At 44.3% G+C, this 21,575-nt stretch overlaps 2 protein-coding genes across 4 annotated transcripts in view; both read left to right on the top strand.

The window, feature by feature from the left end:
• The window catches only part of CRAMP1 (cramped chromatin regulator homolog 1), a 44,919-nt gene extending 34,881 nt beyond the window's left edge, over positions 1-10,038 (top strand). For all 3 annotated transcript variants that reach the window (XM_048961686.1, XM_048961685.1, XM_048961684.1), the window contains exons 18-21: positions 2,155-2,389; positions 2,653-2,817; positions 3,505-3,650; positions 5,412-10,038. In XM_048961686.1, coding sequence (XP_048817643.1) covers positions 2,155-2,389; positions 2,653-2,817; positions 3,505-3,650; positions 5,412-5,576 — 711 coding nt within the window. In that variant the 3' untranslated portion in view covers positions 5,577-10,038. The remainder of the gene's footprint in view (positions 1-2,154; positions 2,390-2,652; positions 2,818-3,504; positions 3,651-5,411) is intronic.
• A 1,696-nt stretch (positions 10,039-11,734) lies between these two features.
• JPT2 (Jupiter microtubule associated homolog 2) lies at positions 11,735-21,124 on the top strand. The gene is made up of 5 exons (XM_048962010.1): positions 11,735-11,842; positions 15,187-15,335; positions 15,801-15,943; positions 17,888-17,933; positions 18,674-21,124. The coding sequence occupies exons 1-5, from the start codon at positions 11,799-11,801 to the stop codon at positions 18,856-18,858; spliced, it is 567 nt and encodes a 188-aa protein (XP_048817967.1). The 5' UTR covers positions 11,735-11,798; the 3' UTR covers positions 18,859-21,124.
• Positions 21,125-21,575: the final 451 nt, after the last annotated feature.

The following is a 21,575-nucleotide window of genomic DNA, read 5'->3' as shown; positions in this document are numbered from 1 at the left end:
TCTCCTCTGTCTTTCTGGCCAATATAATGTAAAACTCCTTGTAGTTTTTGATATCCCTTGTTCAGTTCCATCTGTGCCTCGTTCCAATCCTGTGTCTGCATGTCCAGACAGCATCTCTTTATTCTTCCCAGGCCACCCATCGCTGCTTCCACTGCCTGTAACTTTCCATCTTTTTCCTCAGTTTGATCAGCACGTCCTTGTTCAGCCATGCCAGCTTCCTACCTCTTCTACTTCAGACTTCTATTTATATTTATATATTTTATTTTTTAAATATGTATTTTTAATATATATATTTATGCTGGGGATATGAACCTACTAAGGGTATATCTGTGGTGAATGAGGTCTTAGGTTCTGGTTCCTTTTCTCAGAATCACTCTGTATATTACAGAATCACGAAGTGGTTGAGGTTGGAAGGGACCTCTGGAGGTCACATTGTCCAGATTTCCCCTGCTCTGCTTGGGCCATTTAGAGCAGGATGCCCAGAACCACGTCCAGATGACTTTTGATGATCTCTAAGGATGAGTATTTCAGCAGCCTTTCTGAAAAGCCAGTGCTCAGTCATCATTCACAGTAAAGGAGTGCTTTCTGATATTCAGATGAAGTCTCTGTGCTTCAGTTTATGCCCTTTGCCTCTTTTCCTGTCACTGAGCAGCACTGAAGAGTGCATGATTCTGATCTCTTTGCACCCTCCCTTCAGGCATTTATGTATGTTAATATTATTCCCCCTGAGCCTTCTCTTCTCTGAGCTGGAGTCCCAGCTCTCTCCTTTCCATGTAGGAGAGATCATAGGAAGATTATAGAATCATAGAATGATTTGGCTTGGAAGGGACCTGTAAGATCATCCAGTTCCAATCCCCCATAGCCAGGGATGCCTCCCTGTAGCCCAGTTTGCTCACAGCCCCATCTGGCCTGGCTTTGAGTGTTTCCAGACAGGGGGCATCACAACCTTGCTGGGCAACCTGTTTCAGCATTTCACCACCTTCACCTTCAGAATTTCTTTCTCATATCTAGTCTAAATTTACCCTCTTCCAGTTTAAAACCATTTCCCCTTGTCCGGTTGCTGCATGCCCTTATGGAAGTCACTCCCTGGCTTTCCTGTAGGGGAAGGATGTTTATAAGATGCTCCACTTCTTTCTCTGGACTCTTTCATATGTTTGTGTCTCAGTTTTTAATGAGGAGTCCAAAAGTAGATGCAGCACTTCAGGTGCGACCTCACCAGTGCTGAAGGGAAGGAACTCCTTCCTTGATGTGCTGTCGGTGCTTTTCCTAATGCAGCCCAGAATACCATTAGCCTTCTTTGTGGTGAGGGCATATTGCTGCCTCATGCTCAGCTTGGTTTCTACCAGAAAACCACGTCCTTCTCTGGAGAGCTGCTTTCCTGCTGGTGAGCCCTTAGCATATATTGGTGCATGGGTTTGTTCCTGCCCAGGTGCAGGACTTGGCACTTCCCACAAGACTCTATTAATGGTATGCAATTACCTGGGAGCACGGGTACATAACTGGTAATACCAGTTGGGTTTTCAAAACATTACTCATTTTCTGATGTACATCAGAAAAAAACACAAACAGTTGTGCTAAGGGGCACTAGAACCAAGATTGCTTACAAAAGAAGATTTCGTTTTGGCAAGTCTGGCTGTAAGGAGATAGGCTTTTAAAATCTTCATAATCGTTAGGCAGCTACAGGGCTTTTTTTTGTCTGTACAAAGGCAAATGTAATACTTAATTCTTAAAAACTATCCTGCAGGTCCTAGAAAATAATTCTGTTATTATAGTTCAATGCTTATTTCTGTTTTGTAGATGTATTAAATGTTCTTTGGAATGTTACCGACCAATATTTTTTCTGATGACTTGGTAGGTTATGGGCTGAGAAACATTTGCTTGTGCTTGCAGATATCTTTTTTTATATAAAGAACGTGAGTTGTACTTATGAGTGGATATCCAAAATATGGAAACAATCTTCTGTAGCTAAGCGAGAAGAATATTTTGAGGCATTTTTGATCATTAAAAGAAGTATTAAGAATATATTAGGTTATTGTCCTATCTTTTAAACTCCATCATTTTATTCTGTCGTTTAGAAGCTAAGTTGTTTTTTTTCAGAGATGTATGTAGGACTGCCATAAATTCATGAACACTGCACTCTGCTTCTTGTAACAGGGCACGTCAGTCCTTTCCCTGTCAGAGCTGTCCAAGACTCCCCTCCAAAATGGACTTTCCACTCCTCCACTTCCTTCACTAGAGGCTTCCAGTACCCGGCTCTCTCCTCCCAATGTTTCTGCTCTCCTGGATATTTCTCTGCCTGGACCACCTGAAGATGTACTTTCTCAAGGGGAACCTGCCACTCAAATCAGTGATTCTATCATTGAAATAGCTATAAGCTCTGGTCAATACAGTAAGTCTGAGTTTAGCTAAGGTTGTCTTGTTAGCGTTAAAAACAGTAATTAAAAGAATCCTTGTCATCTTGCACGTCAGCAGAAATTTTTGGGAAGCTGTTTTTGAACTTTTCTAAGATGTGTTTTGAAAACCCGTTGCGTGGCTGACCTGTCTTTTCTGATGTATGTAGGTGGTTTCTTGTTGTTTTTCATGTAAATTGCTGTGGTGTTCTGTGACTTCACCACATGGACTGAACCAGTGACTCTTCACGTTGGCTTACAGGTGAAGGGGTTTCTCTTTCTCCTGCAAAGCTGAATGGCAGTGACAGCTCCAAAAGTCTTCCGTCCCCATCCAGTAGTCCTCAGCAGAACTGGATTGCCTCTCCCAGCCACGACCCTCAGTGGTACCCCAATGACTCCACAGACTCGTCTCTCAGCAGCTTATTTTGTGAGTGTTGGTATATGAGGAAATGCATGTGTACGAAAAGAAAGAAAGAAAAAAACAAAAACAAAAAACAGAAAAATCCTCTGTTTATTGGAAGTGATCCTTTGGAAAATAGTTAAGTAGGACACTTGTGGAATTTTTCCCTTACTGTTTTGTTTTTTTCTTGTTGTTGGGGTTTTTTTTTTGTTCTTTTTGCCTTGGATGCATTTTCTTTCCCTTCGCAAATCTGTTCCTAAAACAATCCTGTTGCTAAATTGAAGCCCATACCTTTGGGTGAATAATTCATTGGTACTTCTTTGGAGTCTGCTTGGGGCCTGACTCATCAGCTGGTTGAGACATTTGGATGTTCTGCCAAAATGAAAAGGTGCCCTTGGCTCTGCTGCTGGAAAATAGGCTTTGCTGTGTGCTTGGTGAGCCTGGCTTCGGAGATGAGATCATTGAGTTTATTTGTTGGGGGAGGGTGGTTTTTTTGTTTATTTGCTCGCCCTGGGGTTTTTTTTGGTTGTTGTTTTTTTTTTTTTTTAGTTAAACTTAATGAGCCTGCACTTTGCTGATGGTGTTCATACTGGCAACATGTAATTATAGGAGATAGAGGAGACAGTCATCCTTCGTTTGTAGTTCCCTTGTCTTTGTCCTTGTTGTGGCAAACTTTTCTGTGCAGTGTCTTACTGATGTGCCTGTTCTTTTCAGCAAGTTTCATATCCCCTGAGAAGGGACGGAAGATGTTGCCAACTCCTGTTGGGACTGCCAGTGGCACCTCGTTGCTGGGACCTAGCCTTCTGGATGGGAACTCACGGGACTCTTTTGTATCGCGCTCTCTGGCAGACGTAGCAGAGGTATGTAATCAAATCGCTTCCAGCTGGTTTGGCTTCCTTTTTTAGCACACTGTTACTGCATTTTGTCCATCATATCTTCCTGAGGCACTTAAGACAAAGATGCTGTAATATCTGTTCTGCAGCTTAAGAAAATAAGTTTACAGTCTTCAATGAATGATGTGAAATGGTCTCAGGTGAGAGCTGTTGTGTGGAACTGCTTTGGATAAACTTTGACACAGGCTCTTTTTGCTGGAAGAGCTCATACTGGCCTTGTTGGGTATAGCTTTGTTTTGACAGAGGGAGTTTTAATCCTCCCTTTAATTCTTCTGTTTTGTGTGTCCTACTTTATAGAACAGGAGTTGAAAAGACAAAGGATTAGAGAAGGATTAAATATTGGTGCACCTACGTTACAATTGGAGGAAAAAACAAATAGGCCCAGAAAGAAGAAGCATGAAATGGCTAATGCTAAGTTACCAAAAATGTAGTTATCCTCTCTATTGGTAGAATTATATTTGGTTTGAGGAGGTAGAGGTAGACTCTGACTACAGAAGCTATAAAGGAAAGCTTTATCACCCTGAGGATAAATAGGCAGTGGAACAGGTCACCCAGAGAGGTTGTGCAGTGTCTGCCTTGAGAACTTCTCAGGACTAATGAGGGTAAAACCCCAGATAAGGTGATCTGTCCTCCTAGGTGACCCTGCTTTGAGCAGTCTGTTGACATTTCTTCAGGTCCTTTCCAATCTTAATTAACCTATGATTTACAGTCACTGATTTGGTGTAACAACATGTACAGAGTAACTTCATGAGTGCTTGTCCCAAGGGAAGGAAAATGTCATTCCTCTATTGGATTTGGATAAAGAAATTGTATATGAACTTTGTAACCAGAAGCTGCAGGAAGCTAGTAATGTTGGTCCAGTGTTTCTTTGAGCATCAGAGTCTATGCACAGCTCCATTTCCTGGTGTAAATGCAAAGATTCTGCAAACTGAGAATCTGTAGAGTATGCACGTTGATTAGCATGCATGCCTTTAGTTTCTTTGTGGTTTTGAAGTGACAGTGCAGCCCTTGATCTTACAAACTACTTTCAGAGGAAAATGGGTTAAGTCAAAATTTTAGGCACGCCAAAGCTGCTGCAGTGTTTTCTTGCTGTTGTGGCAGATGCAGGTTTGTATGGGAGTCTTTAGAGGAAGCAGGTGTCATTAAAAATAGCTTTAATGATGAGAGGATTCTGTAAGGCCTATTATTAAGTGTCCTGCAGAATCAAGTTTTATTTACAAAAAATGCAGGTATTAAATAGAATGCAATATATATATACAGCTTTTGCACAACACCTTTAGTGGTACAGCTTCATGCTGAATTAAGGATGTGCAGGTAAGGCTCGTTCAGAGCCTTTTTCTTTTTTTGAGAGGCTTACATTTAACCACACTTAAGAGCTATTCTCTAACTCAGATGAAGTGAGACAAAGAGCATCTTTCATGTGAGGGGAGGCTGAGAATGAAAGACAGGAAACAGTGGGCAAAAACTGAAACGCATGGAAGACCATGTAAACATTAGAAAACTTCTTTGCTATGGGTCGTCAGAAACTGGAACGGGTTGCTTAGAGAGGTAACGGTGTCTCCACCTATGGAGATACTCAGAACCTGACTGGATGTGATCCTGGGCAGCCTGTTCTTGTTGACCTGGTTTGAGCAGGGGAGTTGGACAAGGTGATCACAGGTCCTCCCTTGCCCTTCAATTCTGTGAAATTTCCACTGACATGTAACTCTTCTGTCATGTCTCTTACAGGTGGTGGATTCCCAGTTGGCTTGCATGATGAATGAAAACAGCATTGATTACATATCTCGTTTTAATGACCTTGCCCAGGAACTATCCATACCTGAGCCAACGCGCAGGGAAATTCTGTTTGATGGAGGAGGTGGTGGTCCCCCTATTGGGGATCTCTCCCAGTGAGTGTTTGAGACCAGCAGGCTGGTGTAGACTGTTCAGCTTAAGTTGGAGCTTGCAGTGCTGGATCATGGCAAGAGCAGATTGCAGACGCTCAGTTGTCCCTGTCTTGGTGCACTTCTTTCTGAAAAAGAAGCGTTGTCTTCAAAGGTCTGAAGAACTGCTTGCAGGTCCTGGAATGTGCAATATACTGGGAACAAGAAAATGTGGAATGATATTACAGAAAACAGTGTGTCCCCTGCATCAGTGGTATAAGATGGCAGGTTTGTGAGACAGTCCTGGACTTGTACGTTGGAATGGCCGAGGCAAGAAGCTCAAGCAGGAAAGGGTATTGCCAGAAGCTCCCCTACATGAATTGTTTTTGCATAGTTCTCAAAATAACCATGATTTGGATTCCACACTGAAGCTGTGGAGAATGAAGTGGGTGGGTAGGTATAAAAAATGTTTTGCGTCTTGACATGTCCTGGTTGGCACTCTGTGTGTGAATGCAGGCAAACTGAAATGTGTTGCACTCTCTTCAAAGATGCTGCAACTCTCTGATGCTTCATAGAGCTTTATGTTTCTCTGCCTGTCTTTCTCTGACCATTCCAGCAGGGGCCCATGCCTGCTTTCTTGTTTTGTAGGGGAGCTCTGCTTTACCCTTCTCCCAGACTGCATGGATCCCTGGGGAGTTTACTCTAGTTTTAAAGCCCTTCACACATCTGTCATCCTTCTGACTGCACTCACGTTCTTCACCTTTCAGATTCTTCACCACGTTCACAGTTCACCCCAGGGGTTGGAAAGTGCTTTTCCACTTTCCGTGAGGAACAGTTGCTTTTCGTGTCAGGAAACACTGCAAAAGAGTTTATCACTATGAAAGCTTTGTCATTAGTTTTGGCTGTGCTGGAAACCTGTATATATTGCTATCTTTCTCAAAAAAAAAAAAAAAAAAAAAGCAAAAAAAAAAAAAGCAAGCGCTGAGAATTTTCCCAGGAGACGAAATAGGAAAGAGTAATGTAATCTATAGATAAAAACTATTTTAATGCTCGAGCTGTTGAAATCTGTCTTGTGTCATGAAGAGAAAAGGTGTCAGGTCCTGTCTTAATCCCTTAGCTGCTCCTTGATCTATGAATTCCAGGTGCTCTGCAGTACCTCAGGGCATCATTTTTCTTTACCGTTGCTCCCAGGCACTGATGGATCTGGAACTCCCTCTGCTAAATCCCTATGCATTTAATGATAGTCTTTCAATATCTGAAAGACCCAGATCCTGATTCCAGCTGGTTGAAAGGAATCTAAAGTTACTTTTTTTGCAGTTGGTTTTTACTTCAATTCTACCTTTATAACTCAGGAGACTTTTCCTATTTCCTTTCCTGCCAGTTTAGAGAGAGAGTACCTTTCTGTGCCCCTTTGTTTAGCACTTGTCTGTTCTCCAGTCCTCTGGCTCTTTTAAGTCTCTCTGAAATTTTCCAAGGGGACAGTCCTATATAAACCTCAACTTTATAATGTTACTAAATAAACAAAACTTCCCCGTTTCTTAGGCATTTATCAGGGGTTCACTTTCCCAACTTGCACTATTCTCGGTGGATGGAATTCTGCCTGCCTGCCTTTAGATGCTTTTACAAGGCATTTGACTGAGACTTTCTGCTTGTAACCTTGCTCATGATGCACTGGTGGCATTTGCTGTTTTCCCATTTTACCCTGCTCGCACAGATTTTGGTTTACTGCTCCATAGTTTGCCTTATGCTCTTATCGTTTAGGGAAAACGTGACGAGTTTTGAGGCACCTTTTGTGCAGCCCAGAGCGACTTTACTGATGTCAGTCAAAAAGTCATGAGATTTATATGACATTCCAAGACACCACATAAGATTGCTACATTCTCTGGCATAGGAACTATGCACCTGTGTAAAAACCATGTTAGCATCAGTAGTTGTTCCCAGCAGGGAGTCAGGCCTGTATTAGTAGCAGGAAGATGGTTGTGCCTAGAAAAACTGAGAATTTCATATTTGTGAGCTAACTTTCTGTGCTGGGTCGTGTGGGATGTTCCTTGCTCTTTATTTCTGTCATTATCCTTAGGGAGTGTTGTTTGAGAATGGTGATGCGATTATCAGGAAATTACATAAAGTTGGCATTTGAAATCTCAAACGAGGAATGAGTGCTGAGGATTGTGATTCTGAGCATTCATCCTTGTTATGAAGAGAATATCTATGAATCTCGAGTCACTCCCTCCAAAATATGTGAAGTTTTGCTGAAAGTCGAGCTATACTTTGATTCAGTCTTACCGAAGTGTCTCCATTTGGCTTTGGCTTCATATGTTAGTAGTGCTGGTTATCATACATGCTGTACCTCCAAAAACCCTTCAGCCTTGCAGGACAGAAGCAGAGGGCTCCTCTTGTAGCTGGGACTGGATTACAGGACGTGCAGGAGGAGATGTGATGTATTCCAAGCAAGTACTGTAACAAAAAACTGAACTTCAGCATTGTGAAAGACCAGCTTGGTGGTCTGTAACATATGTAGATAGCTTGACAGACACTGCATCTTCTCAATCCATGCCACTGGTTAGGTGGATAGCGTGCTAATTTTGACTCTTAGATTGCCTAGAAGTGGTGCCAGTGTCGCTGCACCACAAGGCAGAGTGTTTCATCAAGGTCTGTGAAGAGTTTCTGCCTCCTGATGCAGGGAGCTGTCAGGCTGTCCCTTCTCAGCCCATTCAGTTGCCATAGAGGAAAAAGAATGAATGTTAACACAGTGGCTATTTCTAATGGTGCTCTGAGATCAGAACATCTTAACATGCTGGACCCTTGCAAGGAGACTTGGACCACTGAGTAATAACAGAGTGGAAATGACAGAAGTCAGTTCAGCGCCAACACTTCTATGGTTAGAAATGTGTTTAGCATCAGCCTCAAAATTCTGATGACAAAACAGAGTTTGGCATCCTTTCTTTCACCAGAATCTCTCGGCGTGGTCCTGTCTTTTCGGACTGAAGTTCCTAAAGACTCCTGCCTTCCATATTTGTCTTCTGACTTCAGAAGTGCAGTGCTCTGCAAACAGCATTTTAATAACTGAGCCCTTTCAGGACAATAAAGCTTTATCAGGGAAAAACTTGGCAGTAACTTAAGTAATAGTGGTAATTTTGAATTGATGCAGAACTCGTTACCTTACCATATGAAGAGTCACTTAGACACACTTCTGACTTATTTCTGTATTCTCTGTGGATGTGCTTTACATACCAACGGTCTTCAATTTGTGCCTAAGGGAAAAGCTGGTGGGTGGATGTGGATGTAAGTGTGTGTGTGCACATACATACTGCCAAAAGCCAAAACTTTTTTGTTTCAGTTTTAATTTTTGCAGCTTCCCTGACAGAAGTAAGAGGATTTGTGTTTGTAACAATGCCAGCTTATCTTAAGCAAACATTCAAGCAAGCTGTGCTGATGTTTGGGTAGGATTGTTCAAATGAAACATAACTTTGCTAGCTTAATAGCTGCCTGCTGCACTTGGGACAGTTGAAGAGGACAAACGGACGCTAAGAACCTCCAGTTCTGGTATTAATTGCTGTAAGGCTTTAGTTTTTTACTAGTTCTACTTGTAAACCTCTGCTAGGTTTGCCCCATGCTGGTTTAGTGACTGTATGTACAACGCAGAAGCACTGAGTGGCTCAGCCAGGTATTTGCTGTCGTAACACCGTGGTGAGAAGCAGTTCTGCACCCAGAGAATTGGCTGCTGTGTGCTGACAGAGCTCCTTCTTCTGGGTGCTGCACCCCGCTTAGCCACGCAGTTAGTTTAGCCTTTATCACTAAATCTACTAAGCATAGGAATACTAATTGTTTTTAGTATGGCTTTGTCAGGCCTTCCTTGACACCCCTGTTTATATTTCTAAATTAAGTAGCCTGGATCAAATCTGAACTTACAAACCATCTCATGTACTGACTCAGATCCCGGAGTGGAGATTAAGTTGCATTTTGGTTTTTACTCTCAAACTTTGGATGCATTTATAAAGGAAAGTACTGCACTTTTTTTTTTTTTTTTTTTTTTTTTTTTTTACTTTTTCAAACCTTTGAATCTCTTAATTTCAAAACAATTTGTAAATGTTAACTAAGTGAAACCTTGGCAAGCACTACGGCGATAAGTTATCATTAATTATTGAAACATGATAACTGCTTTAGAGCTTATGGTTCTGGCAGCAAAATTTAATGCTGTTTCTTTTAATAATAGTTAAGCCATATCATCTAAGGTTTCTGGCTTGTTTGAGATGTGAATTTGTTTTATAGATTATAAATATACCTATATAGTGTATGTATAAAGCAGAATGCTTGTCCTTACTGATTATTTTTTTGTACCATATTGTAAATTATATTATTTATTCTTTACCAATTTTGGAAAAAGGTGTTTTGGTTATTTAATATAATATACAAAAGCTGTTAAACTTCCTCTGTTTAAATTTCCAATTCAACTTGTAAAGCTGTTTTTATTCTTGTGCATAAATACATACTAATACTTGGTCTAACTCATGTCCAGTGTGTTCATTGCAGTTCATGGTCAGATTTCTCATTTAATCTGTTTTCAATGTGAATAATTACCATTCATATCTCCCAGAATTCCCTGGATTGTCATGATGGGGAACGTTCTGATTAGGGGCTGTAGTACTTTCCATATTGTTAACATCAGAAATAAGTCAAACCAGAGCTTTCTCTGTCCTGACTCCCTGTGCAGGACACTGGTCACCACTAACAAGGATTGAGGAGGGGAGTCTATTTTGATTCTTCCCCCACCCAAACACACCCCATACATCTTCACTAACGACAGATGAGCAGGAGCTGGAGCATGGAGGTGTTGTGCTGTTGCATTTATATACGTAACTCTGGAGGAAACCCACCACCAGGCAGTGAAGGGAGCACCAGCAGCTGTGCAGCTTCAGCAGAGCTCTTGGAGGCTGCTGGAGGCTCGCCCTGCTTCCAGCAACTGGAGGACTCCTGAAGTTCCTTTCAGCCTGAATTAGCCTATGCTACTTTACCCATTTGTGATTCCTTTTGCATATGCGTTTCAGCCAATTGGAAAGCACGAGGGTAGTCCTGTGAAAAGAAATGAAGCACATCTTGGGGAGCACGATGCCCCCCGCCTCATCCCATGCTTCCTCTCCCTCTCTGAGGTGAGGATTCAGCTCCCATCCATGTGCTGGGAAGGCACAGCCCTGTGTGAGCTCTGCTCAGCTGCTCCTTCCTGCTGCCAGCTAAGAAAAGTCTTCAGCTCTTCCCAATAACTTTGGGAAAATGACCTTGGTGTGCTGATGGACAGTCAGCTGAATGTGAGCCAGCACTGTGCCCAGGTGGCCAAGAAGGCCAATGGCATCCTGGCTCAGATCAGGAATGATGCGGTGAGCAGGACCAGGGCAGTCATCCTGCCCTGTACTCAGCACTGGTGAGGCCTCACCTCGAGTGCTGTGTTCAGTTTTGGGCAGCTCAGTACAGAAAGGACACGGAGGTGCTGGAGCGGGTCCAAAGAAGGGCAACAAGGCTGTGAAGGGCTTGGAGAATATGGCCTATGAGGAGAGACTGAAGGAACTGGGGCTGTTTGGTCTGGGGAAGAGGAGGCTGAGGGGAGACCTTGCTGCTCTCTTCCAATACCTGAAATATGATTACAGAGAGAGTGGGGCTGGTCTCTCCTCACTGGTGACAGGACGAGGAGAAATGGCCTCAAGTTTCACCGGGGAGGTTTAGTTTGGATATCAGGAAAAACTTTACAGGGTGGTTAGCACTGGAACGGGCTGCCAGGGACGTGTTTAAAATCCATTTGGATGTGGTGCTCAGGGACGTGATTTAGGGATGGGTTGTGAGAGTTAGGGTGTATGGTTGGGTTGCGGTTGGACTCGATGATCTTTAAGGTCTTTCCCAACCTGAGCAACTCCGCGGTTCCGACTCACCCACACATAACGCCCGGCGCCGTTCGGCCCCCTCCGACCCTTTAAATCTCCTCCCCCGCTCGCCCCGCCCTTCCTCTTCGCTCCGTTGTTCCCTGATTGACACGCGGAGCTGCCAATGGGAGCCGGCCGGGCCCGGCGCCGGCGCGTGCCGCGTTCAAGCTTCCCTCCTGCTGCGAGGCGCTCTGGGTGGGCGGGACCCCGGGAGGGGCGGGCCGGCTCCGATAGGCGGCTCGCCTTGATGGACAGCTGCGATCACCAACCACGGGGTGGGGCGGGGCGCTACCTGCTCCCCAGGCGGCCGAGGAGGAGCGCCGCGCGGCTCGCGCTCTCGCATCATGTTCCAGGGCCCCGAGGCCGAGGCGGCTAAGCCCAGCTCCAGGTGAGGCGGCTGGGGGCCGTCGGGCGCCGCGGGGCGGTGTGGGCTCCTCGGTTCCGGGGCTCGGCGCGGGTCGGAGGCGCGCGGGGGGCTTCGGCCGGGGCGCGGCGCCGAGGGGCGGAGGCCGGGGGGGGGTCCGGCCGCGTTCCAGAGGCTCCCGGGGCTCCGGCTCCGCGTCGGGGGAAGCGGCTGCGGGTTCGTTGTTCCCTCGCGGAGCCGCAACGCGCCGCGGCTGCGGGCTGGGCGCTGCTCCCCGGCCCGCCTTTGTCCCGCGTGGCGGGTAGCCGGGCTCCGCCCTGAGCGGCCGCGGGGCTCTGAACGGAGCTTTGTCTGTGGGTAAATCAGATCCTCCTGCGCTGCTCGCTGCGTGGCGCTTCCAGGTCGAGGATCCTTGCGGTCGGTTCGTAGAATCGTCGGAAATGATCCTCAAAGCCCTCCGGTCCCACTCCCCTGCTATGAACAGGGACGCGTGCAGCTCCGCCGGTGCTCAGAGCCCCGCAGGCTGACCTCGGGTGTTTGCAGGGATGGAGCAGCGCCCGCTGCCTCTCTGGGCGCCCCGTGCCACTGCTTCACTGCCCGTGTTGTAACAAACTTCTTCCTTGTGTCTAATCTTCCTTCTCTTAGTTTGAAATCGTTTCCCCTCGTCCTGGCACAGCAGTCCCTGCCGAAGGGTCTGTCCCTTCTTTCTTACGGTCTCCCTTTAGATATCGAAGGCTGCTCTCCGCGCTCCTTGCAGCCTTCTCCATGCTGCACAGCCCCAGCTCTCAGCCTGTCCCATATGGGAGGAGGTGTTCGATCCTTTCTGTTGCTTTTCACTCCTTTTGTCATTTTTGTGATTCTCATCTGGTGTGTGAGCAGCTTCCAAACTGCTGTGCTGAAGATATTGAATGCTGTCCTAACTGTTAGCCTTGCTAACACAACAGCGCGCTGCACGTTCTGACTTCCTCCCCACCAGCATCACTGCAGCGTGCTGCAGGGCTCCCGGAGCAATAGCATGAGTGCTCTGAAGCCTGCTGTTTGTTTGTAGGACAGGTGAGCTGTTCAATGAGCAAGGAGCCTGCAGTGACCCACGAGCAGAAGCTGACCAGCAGCTTTCTGATCTTTGCTTCAGAGCTTGTTGCTCCACACCTTGGTGTTTGCCTTCTGCTCGTTGGCATAGAGGTGGTCTCTGGTGTGGAATGCAGCTCTTCTCTTTTACCTTCTTTAATAGAACTGTCTGAGAACCAGTAGGGCTTCAGTGTTCAACTTCCAGATGTATGTAACTGTAGGTGTGTGATTTATATAAATATATGGGTGGGTAGGCAGAGTCTTGAGGTAATGGATAAGCCCTGGAGCTCCTTCCATAGCTTGGCTGAAAGGCTTAATTGGGAAAGAATGTTCAAATTCAGTGTTTGAATGTAGAAAAAAAGCCCACAAGACCTGATTAAAATTCTTCAAGCCTGCTAGGAGAGAACAAAGCAATTAGTAGAGGCTTTTATATATACAGGGTAGGTTTGTAGTTTGGCTGCTTGAGATGAATTGACAGACTTCCAGTTAACTGGGGGTGCTTAATTTCCATCTGCTTAAAGTGCTTCTCTCTTCCTTTCAGCCTCTGTGGTAGCATACTCAGATTAGTACAGCTAGAGCTCAGATAAGAGTAAATGCATAAAAACAGCTGAAGTGATTGGAAGTCAGAAATCGCCCCAATTCTGTGAGGGTAGCAGCAGGCTTACTGCTTTAAGCAGAGCTCCTTCTCAAACTTGTCTTGTCTGTTCTGGTTCCTTTTGTCCATTCCATCTCCCAAGTTTAAGTACTGAAAGTGCTTCTTACATTTTCTAGACTGTTGTGAATGATGGAACGTGTAACTTGCCCCTGTGATGTATGCTTTAATAGCAATTTTAGGTCTTCTGAAGTATGTGGAAGGCCTGTAGTGCAGTTAGATCCATAGCGTGTTGAACACTAAACTGTACATCAGCTTCTGCTCGGGTCCTGTCTGCACAGCTTTTAGTTGCTTCCTTAAAGTCAAGAGGTTTGTGGAAGCCAGCCAGCTAAGGGCTGGAGTGCTGGAATTGGCCAGTAAAGGCAAGATCCTTCTGAGGTTGCTTCTGACTTTATAAACTGCTCCCAGACCAAAATGGGAACTGCTGTCTCCCTCCTCACAAAGAGAGCAGAACTGCTTTCTGCATCCTGATGTGCTGACAGAGCCCATTTCCTGGTGGGGCAGCCTGATATCTCAGCTTCTGTGGGATTAAGTCTTAATAAAAGATGTTGGCTGAGAGGAGCCCCTTCTTACAGCTGATGTCTGACCTGCACTGGCTGGCCTCTGCTGCAGATGGTGGAGTGTTGTGCTGTATTGTGTTGTTAATTCACTGACATTTGAATTCTCTTCATCTAGAGGGGTGGTGTTAAAGATCCTGTAATTTACTATGCTCTCTTTGTATAAAAGGAAAGGTTTGTTAGGCTCCAGGTCAGGTGTTGGATTAGAAGAGGTGTAATTGAGCTGCTAGTTTTGCTCAGCTACTAAGATTGCAGGTAATTGATCAAGTAGATACAAGTGTGAAGGTGGGTTTCAGTGCCTGCGTTGGCGTTGCATTGCTTTTTCTGTGGATTTTCCAATCAATTCCACTTGCACTGCTCCCAGGTAATGGTTCTGTTCTCCTTCAGGACAGGACAAAGTGTTCAACAGGGCATTGTAAGTAGCTGTAGGTTTATTTAATGGCAAGCATGACTTCTGGTAGATTTCAGTAAGTCAATCAATTTCTAATATAATCTTCAATTTTAATAGGGTCTATTTGCTATACCTATAGTGTAGATCTTTGGTCTCAATGGTTTTGCATCAACAACTGAAAATTTATCTTCTTGCATCTTCCTTTCTGTTGTCAACTCTGCAGCACTTCATGTCACACCTGATGGCTGAAACTAGAACGTTTTCAGCAGTGATGTCTGACTCTGTTTGTCTAACTTTTACTTGTAAAAATTTGTTTGAACTGCATGAGATGCAAAGTCAATAAATGAAGCTCAGCAGAAAGTCCAGTGCTGTAAGTAAGGGCTTATTTTCAAGAGAAGATTTCTGACCCTGGTTTGTGTCTTTGTCCCGTTTGTGTCTGGCAGCACAGCAGTTTGCTCTGGTGCCACTGCTCGGACCATTTCAGGTAACAGCCGAGGAGGTGGGCAGTGCTTATGTGAAACCTGAGAATATTTTATCGGGACATCTGCTGCAAAGTAGATATTTCATGGACTTGGATTTGTCTGAAGTAAATTCAAATCAGAGTAATTAATGATGGCATACAAGGGAGAATGTGGAGGAGGGCATCAAATACGTTTCCAAACAGACATTCATCTCTTGCTTCCCTCCTCCCGTGCTGCAGGGTACTGAAGCCCCCTGGAGGAGGGTCCAGTAATCTCTTTGGAAGTGCAGAAGAAGTTTCTTCTTCCAGCAAGCCGCACCGGATGGCCTCCAATATCTTTGGAGCATCAGAAGAACCACAGAATCTTCCGAAAAGAACAAACCCTCCAGGTAAGGGCAGCCACTCCCACAGCATGGCTGGGCTCTGCATTGCAGAGCAGAGCTGGATTTGTGCTGTGGAGTGCTGTTGTCTGATGTCATGTTTTCACAGCATGAGTGGGCCTGAGCTCTAGATCTATTCTCATGCATGAAGGTATGAATATTTCAGTGACTTACATATTCATAGGCTTTTTAGCACATCAAGGCTAATTCTTTCTGAGTTGAGGCCTAGGAAGTGATGAAAGGAAGCTGATTCTATTCTAGAGCTCTGTTGTCAGCTAGCTGCCATGAGTACAGCTGGGAATCTGAGATCTCTATTGAATCCTTGTAACAAAGGATTTCAAACAGTATCTTCAGGTAAGAGAAAATCAGTCTCTAGTTAGTAAGGCTCCAGAAGTCTTTGAATTGTTACTTTTTTTTAATAGCTTGGTAAAACTAAGTTGTGGGAAAAAAAAAAAAAACCCAACTGTTTTTCAGGGGGAAAAGAAAGTGGTATTTTTGAGGATTCTGGTACTGCTCAGCCTCGTCCACGCATGAATCCACCTGGTGGGAAGACAAGTGATATCTTTGGCTCTCCAGTCTCTACCAACGTTGTGCGAGCACACCCAAACAAGCCTAAGGTACTGGTTTGGCTCTCACTGGAGCAAGGAGCTGGCAGCTCAGAGTCACCCTGATGTCTGCTCAGCCATACAGCAGTGCCTGTTGTTCTTGAGGTGACAAACCTAAATGATGCATGGGGTAACTTCAGATTAGACACTTAGTCCTGAAATCTCATTTAATAGTTTATCTGTGGTGTGTTGGTTCTCAGGGTGCTTCCAGTTTGTGATACAACTGTTAATTGCTGTTAATAACTGCGTTAAGAAATAAGTGCTTCTGAATCGTTTGGTTTTAGGTGAGGTTTGGCTGGAGCTCTCATGGCACACAGATGAGAGATCTTTTAAGAAGGGTAGGAGATTTTTCTCTTTATTCTGCAATTTGGCAGAGGTGATGTTGACACTCGCTCTGGCAAACCAGTGAGTATCAGTGAGCTGCAGTGACCTTGCTGCCCTCTTTGCCTCTCCCAAATACACACGTCTGCATTCAGTGTGAAAGAACTCCAACAGGAGATTAAGCTTAAGTGACCAACACGAGAAAACTGCAGGTCAGCTTTGAGTGCCAGATCTGCTGTGGTTCTGTGAGGTCAGACAAATGTATGTCTTGGTACATCAGTTATTGTTTGTCACTCTGAAAGCTGCAATATGGAACAGATGGAGAGGCTTGAGCTTGCAACCAAATCTGGTTTTGAAAAATTAAAAAAAAAAAAAAAAGGAAACTTAGCAAATTATATTCAGCTTTTGTGTTGAAATGCCCTGTGTTTGGGTTAACGACTGCTGCTTTCCTGTCAGCTGGCACTCTTGAAGGAGTGATTGCTGTGTTTCAGTGGTTCTGGTATGTCAGGTACCTGCCGTGCAGCTGACACTCCTAATGATGGGAATGTATGAGCAGTCTCATTTTTCCTGGAACCTTAGGAAGGAAAGATTGCACCAATTTAATTTTCTCTACTTTCCCCCTTAAATTTGGAGGTGCTGATTGTGGGCTCTTAGCTAACTTGTGATGGTGAGATCTCTAGTTTATTTGGGAGGCATTGGGTGACAAGGGAGGAAGAAAAGAAAGGCTGTGGAATCTAGGCTGTGTTGGGAGTAGTGCTGCCGGAGTAGGAAAGTGCTTTGTGTTCCTCTGTACCCCTTTGTGGGGCTGCTCTATGACTCCTCTCAGCTTTTTTTAAATGTGACATTTTAATTCTCATGAATTCCTGTCTAAATGGAGGATGGACCTTTGGAAACTCCTATGAGTTTAGCTACAGCATTGGTATGATGGGAAATACAGGAGATTGCAACTTGAAAGGATTGTAGCAAATGAGCTTTTGTGGATGGGGATAACAGGGAAACTTTTCTGAAGTATTGTTGTGTGTTTCTGATGATCAATTAATGTTATTGGGAAATGGTCTCAAAAGCCTTTAATTACTGTCCTGTTTGGGTCGCTGTTGATGCCTACCTGCATCAGGAGCTGCTGCTTATCGGTGTGAGTGCTGCAGGGCTGCTCGTGTTCCAGCTGCTCTGGGTTAAGAATTGACTTCTCTGAAGTGATATTAGGTATTTTCAGGTGTGGGACTGGAATCATAGAATCGTTTGAGTTGGAAGAGACCCTTAAAGGCCATCTATTCTAATGCCCCTGCAGTGAACAGGGGCAATTCTTGGCTTTTGGGCTGAGCTGTCTGTCAGCAGGTTTTAAGCATCTGAAGAGTTAATGTAATGTTTTCCCTTGTTTCAGTGAATTGTCTGAGATGTGCACCTGAATGTAATGTAGAAGTTAACTTTAGGAATTTAATTCTAGTAGTGCTTTTGGGATTACACAGAGGTGGGGGGATGAAGGGCTGTGCGCAGTGTCTGCGGCTATCGGCTCTTACCACGATAAACAAGTGAACTTTGGTCAGAAACAAAGCAAAGCCTTCTGAAGATTCTGTTCTGTTTGAGGTACTGTTTGAGAACAGTGGTACACTGAGGTTGCTTTTGGTTTCATTGCAGGATCACATCGTCTTGAAGGAAGATGAAACACCAAAGAAGCCAGAAGGTCAGCAAGAGAAACTGTTGTTTTTGAGAATGTGTGCTGTGAGGGGTGGCTTCTTGTGCTTCCTCTTAACAACACAAGTCTAACACTAGAGGTTAGCGTAATATTGCAGAGGGGATTTCCTTCTCAGTCAGAAACTGAGTCATGACTTCAGGGAAATTGTCCTCTTCCTCTTATTGAGGAGAACAGCACATGCATGAGTCTTGATAGTGTGTGCAGTGTGAGTATCTACTTCGCTTGGTGCTGTGTTGGTACTGTAGATAGAGATACATCTGCGTATTTATAAAACACCCTAAAAGATTCTTTCTCCTTTGCCATCTCCTACAAGTGTGTAATCTAGGCATCCTCTAGCAGCGAACAACAAATAACTGACTGACAAAATGTGCTGTTGCTCTGCTAATTATAGTTAAGGAATGATGAGTGCGTGGTTTTCAAGCTTGATATGACAGAATTGCTTGGTATGTTGCATCTCTTAATTGCCTGAAAGTGCCAAAATAATTCTGAATTGCTTAGCCTACATATCTTTCCTAGAGAGACTGCTTAAGGAAGGAAACTACTACAAAAGTGAAATTCTTTCCTGGAATCTGTTTCCTTCAGTAAAAATGAATAGGTATAAACCATGTCCTTGGTGTGCTGTGGATGGGAGACATTGGGAAGAATTTTCTCAGGATGACACATACAAAAAGTGCTTCATTCACTACAGTGTGCAAGTTGGTCTCATCCTTTTTTTTCTTTTTATTCAGCTGCAGAAAATAACAAACCACAGCTGCAAGATGATGGCGAGAAAAAAGATGTGGGCAAAGAGGAGCGATGCAAGGAGCCAGAACCCAAGATAGACAATCATGAGCCCAGATTAGGGCCGAGGCCACGCTCACACAACAAAGTTCTCAATCCCCCGGGTGGAAAATCTAGCATTGCGTTCTATTAGGGTCATCTGTTTGCTTTCACTAATGGAGTCTGCACAGAAAGTCTGGTCTGTGGTTGCAAGGTCAGTTTTCAGGGTATTGTTTGTGGATAGATCCTTAGGCTGATGGATGAGGGTTGTGCTAAAGCGTGTGGAAAAGAAAACTGGTGATCTGGGGGGGAGGGCTGAGGGAGGGAAGGGATGCCTTGTGGAGACAGGAGTAAGGGACTGCCTAGGTGGGTGGTGGAGGGGAACATTAGTGTAACTTTGTGAAAGAGCAGTGCTACTTTGTGGAGAGTTCATTGGGCTAGGAGTGGCTCAGGACACGCTGGTGGAACTAGGCTTCTCTGTATGGTCAACATGTAAGACGTTGTGACTGGGTAGAGACCTGGAGGTCACATCTGGAATATTTTGAAGCAGAGCAGGTAGGCTGAGCTTTTTTCTTGGCAGTGGGAGACAGTTTCACAGTGTGAGTTGACTTGCAGTCACTTTAATGTAAATAGTTCCACTGGAACAACTAGTGCTGCCGTGTTCTTGAGAGACTTTAGTCTTTGGTTCTCTTTCCTTTCTTGCTTCACAGCATGTGATTGCTGATATGAGTGCAAAACATGCTGAAGGTCTCTCTTTTATACTCTCATAAATCACCGTATGTTAATAGATATCTTGATTTATTTTTTTCCCCTCCCCAGAGCATTCTGGCCTTTCTTCTGCCTTCAGTAATCTGCTGATTACTATGAGTAGCTCTAGCTAAATGATAACACCAGTCCAGTGTACCATTTCATGTAGGTGCTTCTACAAGTCTTTAAATGAAAGTATCATGGTTGAGTGCTTGCACACTTTATGGAAAAGATGTGAGTGCAAGCAGTTGCTTCATAGCACTCTTTGAACAGAAACAACATGTGATCTGCAGTTACTGTAGAAAATATGCTGAGATGTCTAGCCAGCTGGCTTTGATAACCCAACTTGTATAGAAATGCCTTAGTTTCTGCAATGGTTTTTCACTTTTGTATGCTGTGGAAACCAGGACTGTTATGCTGTCTTCACCACAGTGCATTTTTCGTTTGCCTGTGCTGACTCTGTTAGTGAATCCTCTCGTCTTCCGTCAGCCTCGCGTTTGCCTTTGACTGCCTCGGATTTTTGTTGCTAAGGAAGAAAGCTATTTGAATTCTTCCCAAACCATGATTGTAGTTGTTTTGAGTCATACTGTAGACTGTCCTAGTTGGAGAAGCAAAGACAATACAGCCCTTTTGTTTATGCTGGCTTTCTTAAGTCATGTTTGGAAAATGTGCATTTATTGAACAAGAGTATGGGGGGGGGGGGGGGTTTGCTCCCACCGTTGTTTCTCTGAATGGGCTCCTGGTCATATTCAGAGCTTTTGTATTTGAATGTCAACGTTAAGTGCTTAGACAGTCCAATGTATTTAGTAGTGACTTTTTAAATTTGACATTTGAAAACAGGAGTTGTTCAGGTACACCAAAGAACAAGTGGCCTTATCTGCATATATCCACTGCTGTTCTAGCCCAGGTTCCCTGAAAATCGCTGCTGTTTAGAGGGAACTTTCTGGGTCAGGTGCTAAAAAACACTCTTGATTATGGTGCTTATTAGTCTGTTCTGTTTAAAGTCTGCTCTGCTTAGTTTGTCAGAAGTGGTGGATGACTGTTTGAAGACTTAGTTGCCTTTTCAGATTGTGAAAGTGAAATATATGGGGCAATGTGAAGGATCTAAATAATGTGGAAAGTAGGAGTTCCAAAGCTTCTGTGTCTTTCACGTGGATTTGGGGCTCTCTGTTGTTTGGCTCCCTTGAAGAACAGCACAAGGATTCTAACTTAAGCCTTATATTGCATTTATGCTACTTCCAAACATGTATTTCTTAGCAGCTTTTCTCAAGTCTGTGCTGCTATGCCTCTGGCTGAGCTTCAATCGCTTCTGTTTCAACACCTTGGTCCATACCTGACAAGATTTTAAGAGGTTACTAAATTAAACAAAAACAACCTCAACCAGAAGCTGCTTTCTGCATTGAAAGATCTGGTACAGTTGACGTTGTCTCTAATACTGAGCTTAGGTCTGTCATCTCTTAGTGCATTGGCTACAGTGCCTGTCTTTTAAACAGACTTCAGACTGGGCCTTTACATTGGTTAGTTTGTTTTCATGGTTTTTTTGTTTGCTGTCTAAACCGTGCCTCCAGTTCTTCAAGTGAACCTGTTGAGAGCCTTTCTCTGCCACAGAAATGATTTGAAATCAAATGATGAATCATGCACTTGTCAATAAACCTCTGTATTTTGCTACTTCACTGTGTGCTGTAGATGTGTGCTCTTATAAACTAATTGGTGGCCTCGCCGAATAACACTGAATTTTATCTGAAACTGGAAAAGTTGCACAAAGTTCTTGGGCCTTCAGTAGTGTAAAGCTTTGGAGATGTGACCCTGCCTGAGGCTGCTCATGAGAAGACATCTCTTACCCCTGGGGAGTTAAGGAACGCAGCGAGGGTGGGCTAGTTAGGCTTATTTTTGGGGAGGGAGATAACATTTCATGTTCTCCACAATACAGGAATGCTGTTATGCTCTTCAGTATTGGTCTGAATATTCAAATATTTTTAATATTTAAGTATTTGTAGTACAGTGTAATAACTCCCCCTGAGCAGAGGATTCTCTTTGTGTGAAGAAGTTGTATTCCTACATTTTCCAGTGAGTGTAAAACTGCCCTCCTTTGCCATGTTATCTCTGCCAAGAGAATGGAGTGAC

Source organism: Lagopus muta, chromosome 15 (genome assembly GCF_023343835.1).
Source record: "Lagopus muta isolate bLagMut1 chromosome 15, bLagMut1 primary, whole genome shotgun sequence".
Classification (NCBI taxonomy): Eukaryota; Metazoa; Chordata; class Aves; order Galliformes; family Phasianidae; genus Lagopus; species Lagopus muta.
The sequence above is the reverse complement of the archived record's forward strand: the minus strand, read 5'-3'. Positions and strand labels throughout refer to the sequence as shown.